The 19,025-nt window shown below is 29.3% G+C and overlaps 1 protein-coding gene across 1 annotated transcript; it reads right to left on the bottom strand.

Annotated features, from left to right (window-relative positions):
* Positions 1-3,633: 3,633 nt before the first annotated feature.
* LOC111626971 (polycomb group RING finger protein 1-like) lies at positions 3,634-18,103 on the bottom strand (the record flags this gene model as incomplete). Its single annotated transcript, XM_023370515.1, has 7 exons — positions 3,634-3,764; positions 10,315-10,395; positions 10,467-10,587; positions 12,822-12,924; positions 14,164-14,226; positions 17,773-17,925; positions 18,001-18,103. Coding segments are annotated over 7 exons (672 nt in total), but the record flags the coding sequence as incomplete, so codon positions are not given.
* Between the last annotated feature and the right edge of the window lie 922 nt (positions 18,104-19,025).

Below are 19,025 nucleotides of genomic sequence, written 5' to 3'. Positions count from 1 at the left end.
TGATATATATATATATATATATGTATAAATAGGACACTTAAGTAGTCTATGAGTTGTGTTATAAATAACAGAGGAACAGATGTCGCATTTGTCACTGTTGCATGGTTGGCGGATATAAAGAAATCGATTCGGTTGAAGGTTCAATGTTGAACAGCGTGACGAAGTGTCTGGAGGTGGAATCTATGTTGGGAAGAGAAAGGTAATCTTTGTACCAAGAAAACAAATGGATCTTGTGGTATTTAGTCCATTTCACACTTGATATCATTACTAGTAATAATCTGTAGGTCTTCCCGGAGATGATGTTAGTAATACAACTTGGTCAGAATGTCAGTCTGTTCTGGTCTATGTAAGATGAACTTCTTTGAATATGTAATATAAGGCCACAACAATGGACAGAATATGGGCGATAACAACAGGTGGTTTCAGGAATTGGATGGATTAACACATGGGCGTTCTGCCAAAAGGGTATGCCTCTGGGGAGGAATGTCTATGCAAAACTGACCATATTTTGGTATTTTTTAAAATTATTTCTGCCCTGTGAGTACTCAGAGAGGGTTTTTATTAAGCCCGTCGTAGTTTGGGCCAGATTCACGATAGGGCTGTTGTGTGGTAAGATACTGGGCCAGACCAGTCCCCGAAAAATTCCTGTAGTTTTTCGACCCGTTCGTTCCCCGAATCCTCAAAGCAGTAAGCTGACAGAATAAAATCAAGCATATTTGTTGTTTGCTACGCATTTAAGCATATGTTTATCCACACTATACAGCTGGCTGGTGGAGGCCGTCACTGAACCGACAATTATCCTTTTATATATTTGTTACTATCCGTTTTGTTGGCGGAGATTATTAACTTACATCCGGTGACGACCGGATGAGGCAGTTACAAGGCATCTGTCTACTGCTCTGGGGACCAGAGATTGAATTTTGGCGAGAAAATCCCCAGGAATTTTTCATGATTGTATCCTGTCCCTCGCCCTTCGACCACTTCCATTGTGAGCCTGATCGAATATGGAAAAAAAGGCCCGCTTCGTGCCTTCATCTAAGATCACAATCATTATATAACACCAAAAGCATCATTAACAACTTGCAACTTACATTGCACTAGCCACATGTGACCAGGAACAGATAGACAAAACTTTTTCGCCAAAGATGGTGGCCAACAACTGTTAGTGACGGTTGGTGTTAATACTTTTATTAAAAACTCACAATGCAATGTTTTGTTGGTAGGAAGCCACTGTCCATTCCTATAATGTGGATCAACCATTAGTAGAAGCTATATCGTTCATAAAATCAAAATGTGAATAGAAGTTCAAAATGTATTGGAATTGCGGATCCTCCTCCCGTTCCTGTCACTTCTAATTTCGTATAGTAGATAAAAGTTTGTTTCGATAGGCGGTATCCTCCTATGCTGCGAGAGGTTTTGCAAATCCCTCGCATAATAATAAAGTACAGTACATCATCCATCACCGTTTTATTTCTCTCCACCTATTGACGGTATCTTGTATTTCGAGTATATACATTCTTACCCTCTTTTTAACTATTAATTTTACAATAAAATAAAGAAACGGTGTACATTTATGTATATACGAGTACGTATGTTCACATAAGACGTGACAGGTATACTCAAGGTGATAGGCAGGAAATTACAAGCAATTAAGTATTTCGTATTGGAAACAAGGCAGTTGCCATAGTTTGTTGGAAACTATCATCATCCAATCAGGCAATCACAATATGGGAGAACAACAGAATGAGAGTTTTTTTCTTTTAAATTTACTATTATTATGAATATAAAATAAACATTTACTTTTTGAATCATTTTACACCTACTATTTTTTTTAAGAGCGAAGCCTTTCTTCAAGAGACTAACAAAATGTCATCTCCTCATACATTAGAATTTGATGTTTGATAAACCAGTGACCAAACGCGCACAAATTAGCCGGCTAATAATTGGCACATCCTTTTTCCATCGATACAAGCTTTTTTTTTTTTAATATATCATAACAATTTCGATAACTTCTAAATTTATTTAAAAATTATTGTGAAAATAGCTATTTATCATGCTATTTCGGAAAAAATAACGCTTTATCACTACAGATAAAAATTATCAGAAAATAAAGACAATTGCATTAGTAGTTTCACACGATTACGATATAAAATTAATTTGATATACCTCTAATCAATATATGCAAGTATATCGATTACACACACGTAATTGTCTTTATTACTTTCATAATAAAGACAATTATCATCTAATTAACAGACTATTTAGTTACAAAACGTCAGATTAAGGTTTTCATTTAAATTTCTTTGCTTACATTTTCTTAATGATTCATAATCACAAGTTACGCCATCGAATGGCTTAATGTCAAGTGATCTAATCTAATTTATATAAACTACTAATATAAACAAATCATTCTACAATGAAAATATAAAAAATGTGTTTTATGTTTATTATTATTATAAATGCCAGAAATTAATCTGGAAATTTGATAACTCATCAAGGAAATTCAAAAAACTCTACCTGTTGAGCTTCTACTAATCCATCTTATTCAAAATATCTTAAACATTGTCTTAATCAGTTCGTAAGGAATTTTATTATAGGAAAAATAATTGGTGCATATCCGTTAAACAGTTTTTATCCTGTGTGTTACAGGATATAATATCTGAAAAAGTTCTCATATGGGTCATTTGATAAATGAAATTTCAGTTATAATGTAGGCGGTACTACTCTAACAGATACATTGATTAATGTTACTTAAACATAAGCAAATATTACTAATAATGTATATAAAAAGTAAAAAACTACGAATGTTTAAAATTCATTATTGAATAAATACTTTAATACAACGGATTTAATTGTATTTATATACATTTCAATAGTATTTTTTCTTTTTTATAAAGTTGTCATGTAAAAATTTACAATGAAAATTATATATATATATAATATGATCAACAGAATAAGGAAACTAATAATACACAGATTTTGTATTAAAATCTGTATTTAAAATAAAAGAAAGTTGAATAGATCTGAAATAAATTAAAAATAAATAAATAAAAATCTAAAAACATTCACCTTTATGAAAAATATATATTAATATGAACAATTTCATTTTACAGAAGATGAAGAAATTTGAAGATTTTTGCATATGTTTTACTGAAAAATATATTTTACAACATTTCTGTTAATTTACAGCCTCCTGTAATTTAATTATAACTTTCATTTTTTTATATGCTAATAGTTGGATGAAACACTACATTTGTTAATTTTAACCTTAATTTTTCACTCTCAACAACATTGGAGAACCAATTTACAATCAACAAATGTACATTAAATACATCACTGTCATGTACTGTACATAAAACACTCAAATGGATTGGAAAATTTACTAAAATAATAAGGGAATTTCTGAGAAAACGATTTCTACAAGTTCCCTTGTTTTGTTTTCAATTTTATGGTTGTATATAACTATAATAATTTTTATATTATATATGTTTATATATTATTTACATATTGAAGTAGTTAACATATTAACATATATAAGTAAATAACAATATTCTGTACATAACTATATAACTGTACATTTAACAGTTTTTCAAATATTTTAATTTTTATGTAGATATATATATATATATATTCATTTATTTAATAATCTAAGTTGGCAGGAATTTGTCAATAAATCTAATCTCTATGTTCCAGTTGTGAAAGGCACCATGCTTGAATCATGACTTGTGTGTTTCGACAGTAAACTGTAATAGTAGTGGTGGGTTCTGTAAAAAAAACACATTAAAAATTTTTTAATTAGGTAAAAAATTATTTTAAATAGAATTTAAATAGAATAAATACACAGAAAGATATAAATCCTTTTTGGCAAATAATAACATCAAAGTCCTAGTTTTATTTATTTCATTTATCATTATTTATAATGACGTAAATGTAATATCCAGCAAATGCTTGGCTTAGTGTTAAATAAAGTCTTAGCATTTAGCTACTAAAACCAATTGTTTTACCTCATTTGTGTGCTGTTTGTATATATTACAGGCATGGGTTTCCACAAAAAATTTTCTGGAGGGCAAAGCTTGGAGAAATAATTATATCAATAAATTTATATGTAATTATTTAATTTTTTTCTCTCACAAATAGATTGTAGAATACAATATTTTATCGACAGAAAAATACAAACAAAGCATCTTATGGTCAAGGGAGTAAGTTTACATATCTCAATAATAAAATAATGTAGAAATGTAGTATGGAATTCATGCCAACACACTTAGGGTACTGTACATCCTGCATGACAGCATCCTGCAACTGCGGGCATGAATGCACTTCCAAGAGGAGTGAACAGACTGGTTCAAGCAAATGTGCTTGTCTGGAGTAACCGCGTTTAGCATGTAGTGACTAGCAGATGACACTTCTATATCCACATGCAGGAAACAGCTACCAAGCAAATTTGATTGCCACTTCCACTGCTCATGCTTCCAAAGAAAAAAATGACTGATCTTGTAGATGAAAGAAAACAGAATGCCAAATAAATTGTGCATACATGTATATATTTTAATAATTTTTACCTAATTTAATAATTTCTGATTTTTGAAATGCAACATTTTAAAAATAAAACATTTTTTGAACTTATTCTATGAAGATTCTTTATATTTGTTGTGTATCTAGTCAGTAATAATATTTACCCTTCAAATTTAACATTTTAATGCTTGTCATATTTTTCATAGCAAGCATTCAACAAAGTCGTCTCGTCTCCATTTTGTAAACACACTTCCACTCTGGACAGAAGTCGTTGGTGAATTAGAATCGTGTACAAAGATGCTTGTGGTCGTTGGATGCTGCCACATAGGACGTACACTTACTTGAGAAAAAAATAAATCAACAGAAGCAGCATTGATTTACTTTTTTTTCTCTCAAATATCTCAACCACTTTTATGATTATAATTTCTGGAACTTTTTACTCATTTCCATGAGGGACACACATCGTTTGCACCTTTCTGCATATGCCTATAGTTATGTGTCAAGTGACTAATAGATCATTATTTATAATGACTAAATTGGCCATACAGCCTGAAAAATATTGATTAATTTATTAAATTGACCAGACATTACGAATAAAGCTACATTTCCTTGGGTAATTTGATTTTCAAAAAAACTCCACTTATTTTTGTGAATTATTTCAAAGTATTTTAGCAACAACAAACATTATATGGATAATATATTGGGTTGTTCGGAAAGTAAGCTCGTTTTTTTCTGTGAAAAAAAAAACAATCTTTTTATAATAAATAAACATTTTATTGAATTATATATCAACCATTTTGGTCAAATACCTGTTGTCATCGTTTCTGGTAGTAGCATGACTTCACATTCATAAAAGTTTTTGTCATTGCTTACAAAAAACTGATCCAAGTGATTTTTGACATTGTCATTTCAAGTAAATGTCTTACAGTTAAAAAAAATTTGTATAGACCGGAACAAGTAATAATCTGGGTGTGCTTGATCTGGCGAATATGAATGGTGTGATAGCAGGTCCCATCTAAGTTATAACAGTTTCTGACCAGTTCCCAAACTTGTGTGAAATTTGACATTATCGTGGTAAAACACTACATCTGTTTTGTTGATCAATTCTGGCCACCTTTTCTGTTTGACGATATTACTCAATTTGTTTTCTCAATGGCAGTACACTTTCGAATCAATTGCTAAATTGTCTGGTAAAAGCACAAAAAAAAAATTTCCTTAAAATCCTCACCAAAGAGAGCATCTCTCTTTAAATGTGGAATCCATATATCAAGCTTTGAAATGAAACTAATTTGTTTCAAGTAATCATAAACAGTTCAATTTGACAAATTTAATCTCTTAGTGATTTCACATGTTGTTATTTGGCAGTTTGCTTCAATCAGTACCTTTATTTTGTTTTCATTGGCTTCAACTGGCCATCCAGAATGTGGTGCATCTTCAATATTGAAATTGCCAGAATAAAGTTTTGTAAACCAGTTTTGGCACTGTCGTTCTGTCAATACATCTCCATACATGTCACACAATTTTTTTCTCGCTTGAACAGCATTTTAATTTTTTGGTAATAAAAAAGCAAAATACAGTGGAACCTCGGTATACGACCTTAATCCGTTCCTGATGTTTGGACTTATACCGAGCCAACCTTTCCCATAAGAAGTAATGTAAAAATGATTAATCCGTTCTCATGTTAAAAAAAAATGGCTGGCTTGAAACACCTTGCTTCCCTGGTTAGTTCCTGCTTAATTTTTCATGAAATCAGCATATATATTTTTAACTTTCTCGCAACTAAATGGTTGTGATCGCTGTCTCTAGCACACTGTTTTTCATCTATCCAAAGCAAAAGCAATTTCTCAACATGATCTAACGTCTTCGATCTCTGCTTAGAAATTGTTTTAACCCCTTTCGTTACGTTAGCAGATTTAATAATGTCTTTATTTTTCACGATTGTCGATATCGTCGTTCTCGGAATACGATATGCAACAGTTAAAATATCGAACATTCATGCCACCTTCATATTTCTCAAAATCTTTTTTTTTCAGTTCCATTGTGATTATAGTCATTTTTTTTAGTTTTCTGTTGCTTTTCATTTGCCTTTTTGCAATTCATGATTAATAAAAATAATAAAATTTTACTTACAAATTAAAATCAGAAGAAATTTAATAAAGTTATAAACTGTGGCACCGCGAACGTCTAGTCTGGTCTAGTATACCGATAGTGCTACTTGTTCATAGACAGTGCATATAATTGAATTAAGTCGTATATCGAGCAAAATTTGTTTCGTCCAAACAGGACGTATTCCGAATTTGACGTATTCTAAAGCAGACGTATACCGAGGTACCACTGTATATCGAAAATAATGCTTTTGATCTTTCATGTTTAATGGGACACAAAAAATAAACAATTGCACAAAATCAAACAAAATTTTTTTACAAATAAGCCTTAAAATGCAAGCTGTCAAAATATATATAGATAATATGGTTTAGAATGAAAATGGCNTTTGATGGAACACAAAAAATAAACAATTGCACAAAATCAAACAAAATTTTTTACAATTAAGCCTTAAAATGCAAGCTGTCAAAATATATATAGATAATATGGTTTAGAATGAAAATGGCGGAAAAAATACGATTAATCTGTCTAGTGGTAAAAAAACAAACTTACTTTCCAAACAACCTAATAAATATAGGTATACTAATTACATAAAACTATATAATAATTAGAATCATCATTAAAGTAAGTTTACTTTGGCTATTACTTTGCATAGAGCTTTCAACAAAATAATTTGTGAAAATTTCACTTCTAAAAAATATTCCAGTTTATAAGTAATATTAACATTATTAGAGAGGTTGCGGCCGACGTTTTCAACGCGAAAACGTGTACGACGGAGGTTCAACGTCGCTTTCCTAAAGGCCTAGAAGTTTGGCAATGGTGTTTGGAATGTCAAGCATCATTCTACTGACTGTCCAAACATCATTGTCAAATTTCTAGGCTTATAGGAAAGCGGCGCTGAATGTCTGACGTACACATTTTCGCGTTGAAAACGTCGGCCGCAACCTCTCTATTAATTAACTAATTTTGTTAATAATACTTTTTGTTAACTAATGTTAACAAAAAGTATTATTAACAAAATTATATAATTCAATCATAAAAATCAACTTAAAGGAAACTTCTGGAATGTCATTTGGTTTACAATATACAAAACATTAAATATTTTGTCAGATCATTCCTTATAGTATCATTATCATCACTTTACCTGATAGATGATAGCAGTATTTATATTGACCAGTCAATGTGTTAAAGAATATGAAATTTATTACAGTGCCTGATTTTGTTTGACATTATTCATAATGGTCAGGTATTATTTATAATGTCTGTATTTATCAGTTAGTCCACAGCATATACAGGGTGTCCCAAAAGTCCAGATACATGTAATGTAATGATGTATGCCAAATCCAATGATAACCATAATGTTGACCTCAAAGGGAATTTTTAAGGTCATTCAAAAAATATCTTTAAAACTGTGAAACAGACCAAAATGTCAATTAGAAAGTTATATAAAGCTATGCAAAAATTAGTAGGAATTTGCTTTTGTTCAGTACAGTGGTTTCCAAACTTCTTTGATTCTAGGCACCCTTGCTAAATGCAGATTTTTCCACAATGCCCTATGTCAAATTCCAACATGTACATTAAATTCTAACATTATAAAAATTTTATAACATTTTGTGGTGCCCTTGTGAGGAAGCTGTGGCAGCCTAGGTGCCACAACACATACTTTGGGAACTGATGGTTTGGTACATAAAGCATGAAGATAAAAACAAAAACAAATCCAAAAAACAAAGAGCAAAATTTTGTTGATGTCATTCAGTGAAGAAATTTTTTGTCTCAGATCTAGTTTTAAAGATATTTTTTGAATGACCTTAAAAATGCCCTTCAAGCTCAACTTTATGGTTATCACTTAATTTGGCACACATCATAACATGTACTCTCATTGTTTATCTTAACCTACCATAGAGATATTTACACACATCTAGACTTTTCGGTCACCCTCTATGTCTACATTTAAAAAGTTCTTGATTTAAAACAGTGTTTCTCAACCTTGTGCTCATGATGGACTAGTAAAATTACGGATAATTTTATGTGGACCAATAATTATATGTGATTATGATTTATGCTTATCTAGAGGTACTGTATGTAATAAAGTATATACAGTAATTACTATATATAATACTATTAGTATTACTAGATTACTAATAAAATGTCACCATAATGAACTGTGCCAGTGTTAGTACAGTCAAATATTTTTCTGTAGGCCATGAAAGTTTTTCACAGATTGCCACCAATCCATGGATCAGCAGCTAAAAAACACTGATCTGAATAATAATATTTAATATTGTTGATTTGGGCAGTGTAAAGTAGTTTTCAATTATGAAATGTTTGGCAAATTCTTTGATTAAAGAAAAAGAATCTTTTGAAACAAATTCTGAAAGTTATTTACAGGTGTTTTTGTGTGTTCTTTTTATTGTATTTTGATTTTTGTTCATGTTTTTCTCCATATACAGTATAATTGATATCTGATGCATGATTTGTTTCTTCTTTGTGATTCAGTCTGCTTTATCGTTGTGTGTGATAACACTGGAATTCTGGTGCCAAAAAAGGAATTCTTTGATGTCTACTTTGTCAGTTCTTCTGTTATGCCATTATTCTACAATTATTGAATAATTGTCTAGTTTTTGTATCATTTAAGTCACAGTACATCAGCTGTAAATTTTTATTTGAACACATCAATGTATCTGCTATCTACATATTACATTGCTCATATTGTGTATTTTGATTTTCTTGAATAGTTCTTTAACTGTTTTATATATTTCAGTATTTTATTATTTTTAGCATTTTGGATAAATAGTATGTCTCAATATTTTTTAAATTTTCCAAAAATTTATTTTGAATATTTTAATTTTTTGTAATCTTATTATGATGTGATCTATCTTATTATCTCGCATCTATCTCATTATTGTTGTTATTAGTACTAATAAAATCAAAATATTTATAATCTAAATTGCTGTTATAAAATAATCCCAATTTCCATAATAAAGACACTGTTATTAAATATCAATGTAAAAGTCAAATGACTAAAATATTTTATATACTAAATTATCCAAAATATGAATTATGTTATCTATCTTATACAATTGCTATATACTTAATATTATACACTAATAACAGACATAAAAGTTAATAAAAGTTTTTCCAAAAGTAAAGGTAAAAATTTCATACTGAAAAATTCTATGATTTACTAAATTTTCCAAAAATTTATTTTGAATATTTTAATTTTTTGTAATCTTATTATGATGTGATTATCTTATTATGTAAAAAATTATATATTTTCACCTTTAATGACTCTTTTTATATCATCTGTTGTTATTAGTTTCAGGAAGAAAAAAAACCACTATTACTGCTACATAATAAAATACAACATGTTTTAAATTAATATTAAAAAAATTTTTGGAGATTCAGAATTGCAAAATTGAACTAATCCCCCATTTCCTCAAACCTCACCTATATCTTATTTCACAAAATGAAACTGACAACAAAATAAGACAATTTTAGATTACAAAAATTAAATGAAGCAATAATGAGCAAGAAATTAGTAATATTTACTTCAACAGTTGTTTATAAAATGTTTCTAGGAACTATGACCTCAAGCAAAAATATATAACCTTGCTGAAGAATATCCTAGATACAGTTATACAGTTGTTAATCATACTACAAAATATAAATATTAATAGTTTTATAAAAATAATTTACCTGTTGTTTCCAAGAAGAAAGCCAAATTCTTTTTAAACATTGATTTTCAGGTATTGTTTTGTTATTACATAATACTTCAATCTGTATGTAAATATATAATTATTAAAATTACACAGAACAACAAATATAAGTAATACAAAAAAATAACAAACCTCTTTTCCACTTATTTCTGGCCAAAGTTTCTGAATTAATTTCTTTAGGTGATAAATCTGGGCTCTGACAGAACATCTTACAAAACTCTTTGTCTTTGGTAATTTTACACCAGATTTATTTCTAAAAAACATATTATTTAAATTCAAAAACTAAAAGAACTTATTGATATGTATATAGTTATACCAATTGGAAATTTACTTAAATCAACAATAAAAATAACAACAATCAGAACATTTACATTTAATTACAAAACACAATCATTTTAAATAGTTATACTCTTATACTATAAAAAGTTCTTAAATTTGGAAATAATAATTAAGACTCAACACTAATGGAAAAAAAAAGAAAATTTTTATTTCTGTTAAGCTATCCAATGTTTAGCATTTGCTTTTACATTAGCTTATTTCAGTTAACTTTTAATTAGAAAAGTGTCTTTACAAGCATAATTATACATTCTAGTCTTAGCTGAATTGCAGAGAACAACAAATAATGATACTACCAAATTCTAGGATATTATAATATAAAATACCACAAGTTATCAAAACAATATAACTACAATTTCTGTAAACCAATCCTACATTTTCAAACATATTCTTCTATAAAGTTGTAAAATTATTAAATTTTTACCAGAAATGAACTTTTAAGTGAAGGATATCTAGGAAGTCATGTCATCTTCTGTTGTATTTCTTTCTCCTATAAAAGGAGATACCATAACATGTTATGTGCAAGAACTTACCATATACTTGTTCAAAACATCAGTATGAGCTCCATCATAATCACAGCAGTCTGATACAGTGCCAGCTGATCAAGATGTTTTGCAGAGATAATCTGGTGTGAGAAGAGAAAATGCTCTTCTCACTGCATTCTTCAATGCTTCTGTTGTCTGGTAGTGCTGTTGATTGATTTTCTTTCTGAGAAAGTTGCAGGTGCTTGGACAAACTGTCCCAAGACAAAAGGATTGATTGTGGATCCAAAGCATTCCCAGAATTGCTCCTACGGCCATCAAGGAATTTCAACCTTACACCCAGATTACATCTTGTGGGGCTTTTTCAAAGATAACAAGATAAAGAATGCAATGATGGAAGCATTTTCTCTTCTCATACCAGATTATCTCTGCAAAACACCTCAGTGTAGTTACTGGCACAGTATCACACACAGTTGTAATCACAATGGAGCTCATGCTGATGTTCTGGACAAGTATAAAGCACATTTTAACAAAATGTGTCTTAGTATCTCTTTTACAAGAAAAAAAAAAAAAAAAACAGGGAGTAACATGATTTCCCGGGTGCCCTTTAGTTATTTTGTATAACTATGTTTAGCTTTTCATCTACATTTTCTAATTCATTATAAGCTACTTATGCATAAGATAAAGAAATACATCTTATAGCCTTAACTGGAAAGATTTCAAAAAATAAAACAAGAATTAATAGAAGGTGCATATTTCAAAGGATAAAAACACCTGTCAATAAATATAACTTGTGAAATAATGTAATGTATCAGATCAAGCTGCAAATGTCTTAGTCAAGTAAAATACAAACAGTTAATTTGTAAAACAGTACTATAATTTTTTTGTAATTTTTGAAAAATGATTAAAAAATCCAAGAGTGGTTGGAAATTAGCATGTAATGAATAAATTAATTAAAAACTTTGGAGAAACCAAACAATATTAAAAGGCAATAAACAATGTAGAATATATGATTACTAATTATTCAACAATGTACAGTACATCCAAGAACTAAATGATGTTTCTATTCAAATGAAAGAAAAGATTGTTTTATGAAAGTTCTATTCAACTAAAAATAAAATAGTTTTACTTTTCTTTACAGTAAAATTATATATTAAATGTTGTAGATAATCAAATGATATTATCTATTAAAAATTTTCTAAAATAAATCTTAGGAAATTACAATAATTTTCTAATATCTAACAAAACTCTCACACTGCAGAAATTCTTAAGCATTTATACAGTGAAACCTCTGATGGAAACAAAAAAATTGCCATTGTTTGGAGATTATTTTGTATTATTATTTTTTTAGGAAAAAATTCAAAGTTACTGAAAAAATTACTACTGTTTAAAAATGGTTGTTATTGGAGCCTCAACTGTATACATAAATACATAAATTAATAAAATTGAAAAACTTCTGTGAATTCATTTCATTACAGTTTAAATTGAAACATTTTGTCTAATCTGAATGCAAAATAGAATCATAAAGAATTAAAATACATTTTTCAGAGTTTTAAACCAAATCATTTTTATTTCAAAATTTAATTAATTTAAATTAATATAATTAAATAAAATATTTAACAACTTTATTAGTATATTTCATTTACAAATTGTACTCAGACTGACTTACCCTACATATTCTATGCAAATATGAATTAACTCATCATGAACATAATAATGATGAGAAGAAAATTTGCCATCTTCTGATTGATCTTGTTCATTATCTTCATTTTCTATTTTAATAAAACCAATTGTTAGTAATTATGTTTTATATATTTTACATTATATTATTATACACTACATTTCTTATCAGATGAACTAACTTGATTGAAAAAAAATTATATTGAACTTTACCATACATTAATAATACGTTATAAAAATATTTTTTAAACAAAAAACTTTATAATGTATATTCCTCTTTATGAGTTATATATTATGTTTACATATACGGATAAAATGATTTTTATACACAGGCATATCCATAAATTCACTATGTAGTTTTATGAAACAGATCTATTTCAAGGAAATGTTAATATTAGTAACATTTATGTAAATTTAAGCATTTATTATTTTCTTTTGAGGTCCATAATTTCCATAATAAATGCAGAGAAATGTGTATTTATTGTAATTTGCCACAACAAAAAAATTTCAAGGATATTAGGGAGAAATTTGCAGAAAATTTCATAAACTGTACCTAGATATAATACAATTTAGTTAATTAATTTAAAAGAGTTTGATCAAAGTACGATGAAAAGAGATAGAAATCATTAAATTTTTTCCTTGTAAGATTACTTTTTAGATTGGATTCTCTTGTAACTTGCATACTTTGTAAAAAATTGAATTTTTATACATTTGTTGAAAATTTCCCTTTCACCAAAATATATAGTGTCTTTATAAACAACCTGTATCTTTAAAAATTAAAATTATGACACTTACGTGTTGCGGCGTTATTGACAGCGATTTGTTAAATTTCAGATATGTTCGCTAGTACTTTCAACAGTTTACGACTGTCATCTTCAGGCTAAATCGAATACCTTTGTTTTCGAATTGATAGCTTTTAACGGACTTTTCAAATTACGTAATGCACGAGATCGACATTACGTAATTTGAAAAGTCCGTTAAAAGCTATCAATTCGAAAACAAAGGTATTCGATTTCGCCTGAAGACGACAGTCGTAAACTGTTGAAAGTACTAGCGAACATATCTGAAATTTAACAAATCGCTGTCAATAACGCCGCAACACGTAAGTGTCATAATTTTAATTTCTAAAGGCTGGCGTGAAGTGAACTATATTTTCATACCTGTATCTTTAAAATCTAATATCATCATTTGAAATTTACAAATATATATGAAATTTTATAACAAAAAAGTTTCCACAAAATAGTCTTTTCTTTCTTCTTGTTCATATAAAAACTGTATTTCAATGAAATATTTTAAACCAATATACAGTCTACAGAATTTAACCCTATTACCTTCTTTTTGAAGTTTCTTTAATCCTCTTGCCTTTTCAAATTCTTGTCTTCTTTTCATTTCATCTAAAATATATTGTTAGGCATTTTGTTATTTCTTATTTCAATGTTTATTAAACATTTCTTTAAAAATATATTTTTAAAAAATGAAATAAATTATAATAAACNAACGAGTTGGTTAAGTTACCTGGGACGTGTTCAGTAACACAGAACACTGAGTCTGAATTCCGAGATATTTACTGGACAGAACTAAGAATATTCTGAGCATTATTGAACGATTATTCTTTGCTAGACAACTAGAAAAACTAGAAATTCGTGCACGGAATAAATTTTGATTACGTATAAAAAACAATTTTATAATTATTAGTTTCAATGTAACAATAATATAACAACATTAAAAGCTCTGTTTCTGATGGCTCCTCATGCAGAGATACTACAAAGCCATTGGATTGTACTACCTTGGATTGTACTATCTTTGTAAAAAGTCAATTCTGAACCATTCTATTTTGTTTGGGGATTATTTTTAGTTCATTATTCTATTTATTTTGGAGCGTTTTATTTCATTAAGGATAGACCACCACACTCCCTATACAAAATTTTTAAAGTTAAAAACTGACTTTACAATTACTGTGGACAGGAAAAAATGATGTCATCATCCTAAACTGACATCTTGGGGTTGGGAGACTTCCACAGGAAACTAAAAGAATGATCTCCCACCCCAAATTGTTATCAGAAAACACAAAGAAAGTATTATAAAATTGTGAAAAAGATGATATGAGGAAAAAACTTACTAAAAATAAAAATTGTAAAAAGACATGGCCGGCGGTAATTACATTTAATAAAATTATAAAAAAACGACATTTTTACAAAGGTGAGAACCTTGTTTCTGTCAGTCTTTCCGCCGTTTCATTTGTACACCATCAGCGATCCTTAAGACAATTCACAAAATTTTCCGGGGACGACCTTCCTTTTAAGGCTACTGCCTCGGTAAAAAAATGTAAAAACAGGCAAAGCGTCCTCTGGTGTTTGTTGCCACTGTCACAATATCACATTTTAAATAAAAATTGTAAAAAGACATGGCCGGCGGTAATTACATTTAATAAAATTATAAAAAAACGACATTTTTACAAAGGTGAGAACCTTGTTTCTGTCAGTCTTTCCGCCGTTTCATTTGTACACCATCAGCGATCCTTAAGACAATTCACAAAATTTTCCGGGGACGACCTTCCTTTTAAGGCTACTGCCTCGGTAAAAAAATGTAAAAACAGGCAAAGCGTCCTCTGGTGTTCGTTGCCACTGTCACAATATCACATTTTAAATAAAAATTGTAAAAAGACATGGCCGGCGGTAATTACATTTAATAAAATTATAAAAAAACGACATTTTTACAAAGGTGAGAACCTTGTTTCTGTCAGTCTTTCCGCCGTTTCATTTGTACACCATCAGCGATCCTTAAGACAATTCACAAAATTTTCCGGGGACGACCTTCCTTTTAAGGCTACTGCCTCGGTAAAAAAATGTAAAAACAGGCAAAGCGTCCTCTGGTGTTCGTTGCCACTGTCACAATATCACATTTTAAATAAAAATTGTAAAAAGACATGGCCGGNTACAAATGAAACGGCGGAAAGACTGACAGAAACAAGGTTCTCACCTTTGTAAAAATGTCGTTTTTTTATAATTTTATTAAATGTAATTACCGCCGGCCATGTCTTTTTACAATTTTTATTTAAAATGTGATATTGTGACAGTGGCAACGAACACCAGAGGACGCTTTGCCTGTTTTTACATTTTTTTACCGAGGCAGTAGCCTTAAAAGGAAGGTCGTCCCCGGAAAATTTTGTGAATTGTCTTAAGGATCGCTGATGGTGTACAAATGAAACGGCGGAAAGACTGACAGAAACAAGGTTCTCACCTTTGTAAAAATGTCGTTTTTTTATAATTTTATTAAATGTAATTACCGCCGGCCATGTCTTTTTACAATTTTTATTTAAAATGTGATATTGTGACAGTGGCAACGAACACCAGAGGACGCTTTGCCTGTTTTTACATTTTTTTACCGAGGCAGTAGCCTTAAAAGGAAGGTCGTCCCCGGAAAATTTTGTGAATTGTCTTAAGGATCGCTGATGGTGTACAAATGAAACGGCGGAAAGACTGACAGAAACAAGGTTCTCACCTTTGTAAAAATGTCGTTTTTTTATAATTTTATTAAAAAACTTACTACTAGAACAAATAAATTATTATTTTGTAAGTATGTAAATAGGTTGAGTGAGTGACTACATTGTAATGTCACCACACCTGCTGCATAAAAAGGAGACAAACGACTCAAACAAGGTGAAGCTTAGATTTGAATAAAGTGGTGCTAAGAATGAAGTGATAGATGAAAGGTTTTCCAGTTCCAGTAACAGAGTTTTTGGTGATGCATAGTCAAATTTGTAAGATTCATTGTATTTTAAGATAGAATTAATTACTAACTTCCTTGTCTGTTGTGTGGAAATACAACTGACAAGGAATTAAGATAGTTCTAATTTGATTTAGGCTCCCAAACTGTCAGGAAAGTTTTGTACATACTTGTTTTAATTTGATAAAGTATCTTTTCTTATTTTAAAAAGATTTTCTAGTGATATTTACTTATACATATACAGCTTTACTAATAAATACAGTAGACCCCTATAAAATGGGTTCATATATGGATTCGTATATAACGGCAAAAAAATTGCAATCGTATTCGTATAAACATGCTAAAAGAGACTCATATGATACGGTAAAACGTCATCGCTGACTCGTGTCATGACAGGATTGGTCAAATCTAGATCAATAGAGGATATTGCACAAACCGTTAAGTTTAAATGAGCAGTGGACCTACTAAAAATCATTTATTATTTAACAGCCATAAAAATTATATTTATATTAATTAATAATGTCTCCAAAGTTCAGCAAATTTTTCGCAGAAAAATAACTTATCAGGAAGCATGCGAGTGCCATTCGATGTGCCATCCGCGATAAAAACAAGCTTAAGCAATGGCGTCGTTGAACGGTGCACACTCGGTAAGTAATCCTACAATTTTTTGTTCATAGCATAGTTTATATGGATTATTCCCAAAAAATTATACATGTTTTGGAAATATTGAGTCATATTAGTCTAGAATCGATTAATTTTATGGAAGAAAACCTTTCAAACAGCTGTAGCCTGTAAACTGCATACATGCCAAGCTGTGATTAGCTCATGTATTTAGGGACTCGTACAACATGAATTTCATAAAACACGGAGTGTATCTACTGTATAACTTTTTATATTATATATAGTAATTCTTTCAACATTTGATCTTTAGTAATGATATTTTATTTTTGGCTGCACAAGTCCAGGCTTGGCACACTAACCACAAACCTTAGTATGTAATGCGCTGTTAGCATAGGGAAAAATACGACTAATCTGTCTAATGGTAAAAAAAAACGAGATTACTTTCTGAACAACGCAATAATATTTAGTATAATTTTATTTTCCAGAACAAAATATTTGGTTGTTATATTTTACTGTATTTGTGTTAAGATAAAATTTATTTAAATTTTAAAAAATTATTAATACAACAGATTTAAGTAAAAACAAAAACTTACTCTCCCACAAGGAAGGTACAACTTTGTAAACAATATCTTGAAGCGTTCTATCTGCTTTTAAGTTAAGAAGTGGTTGAGTTTCATGTACTTTTACATTACACATTGGACAAAATTTGCTTGTTTGTAGATATTTAACAATACAACTTTTGCAAACTGAAATGATTTTAAAATTATTAAATTTCATATTTAATAATATAATATAATAATAATAATAAATGTTATATTTACATGTATGCAGACATTCTGTTATAGTCGTAGCATCAATAAAATATCCAGCACAAAGTATACATACAATATGAGGATTAAGATCTCTAATGGAAACTTTTCTCTCCTAAAAGAAAATCAAGTTTTTCACTTCTAAATCATAAAATTAGTTTCATTTAAATAAAAATCTATGTGATATACACAAAAATGTAAAAGTAGAATTAGTAGATTAATTATAATTAGTAGAAAAACCAATAAGAATAATTTATTCAATATTTATTCCAGCAAAATGAACAAGTCTTCAAATTTGCTTATATAGTGAAGTCTTGATAATTCAAATTGATGGGAATAAGACCACCTCAAACTATCAAAAAACTCAAAGTATACAGAATATACAGAACAAAAAACAGTAACAACAACATATCCATTATATCATATTAAAATAACACTTCAGTAATGATAACAACAAGAACAATAATAATAATACCATGCATACTACACTTAAAATACATGACATCCTATACAATACATGGCAAGTGGCAATTGTATCTGGCAACCATATCATTTCACAAATGCAATGAATTGAAAACCAAAATTAGACCTTCCAGTATGTTTACAATTTCAGTGTATGGTGTCTCATCACACATGTGATTAGAATTATCCAAATATATAATTTTTAGATGTTCTAGTTCAGCATATAAACTTTGGCTTAAGAGTGATATGTATTGAACTATAGAGAGACTACTGTAATTGTCAGTCTCAAATTCTAAAATGATAAACAGAAACTTTGAAAGGAAATTAAAATATGTCATTTCAAAAACATATCATCTAGAATCAATCATTATAAATCTTATTTTAAATGTCTAAAATTATCTTTTAATAGTATCTTTTTTACTCAGTACACTACTGATGAATCTGAAAACAATATTTTGTTGTGACAAAATTTTTTGAAGTATCTTTAAAATGTTTTTGTATAATCACTATGATGATAATGATAAAATTAAATAAGCCAAATTTACTTCTAAGATAACTACTTCCAACCATTTAAC

This window comes from Centruroides sculpturatus, unplaced genomic scaffold, assembly GCF_000671375.1.
Source record: "Centruroides sculpturatus isolate CEXI.00-Female unplaced genomic scaffold, Cexi_2.0 scaffold454, whole genome shotgun sequence".
In the NCBI taxonomy this organism is placed as follows: Eukaryota; Metazoa; Arthropoda; class Arachnida; order Scorpiones; family Buthidae; genus Centruroides; species Centruroides sculpturatus.
Note: the sequence above shows the minus strand (reverse complement) of the source record. Positions and strands in the feature narration are given on the sequence as shown.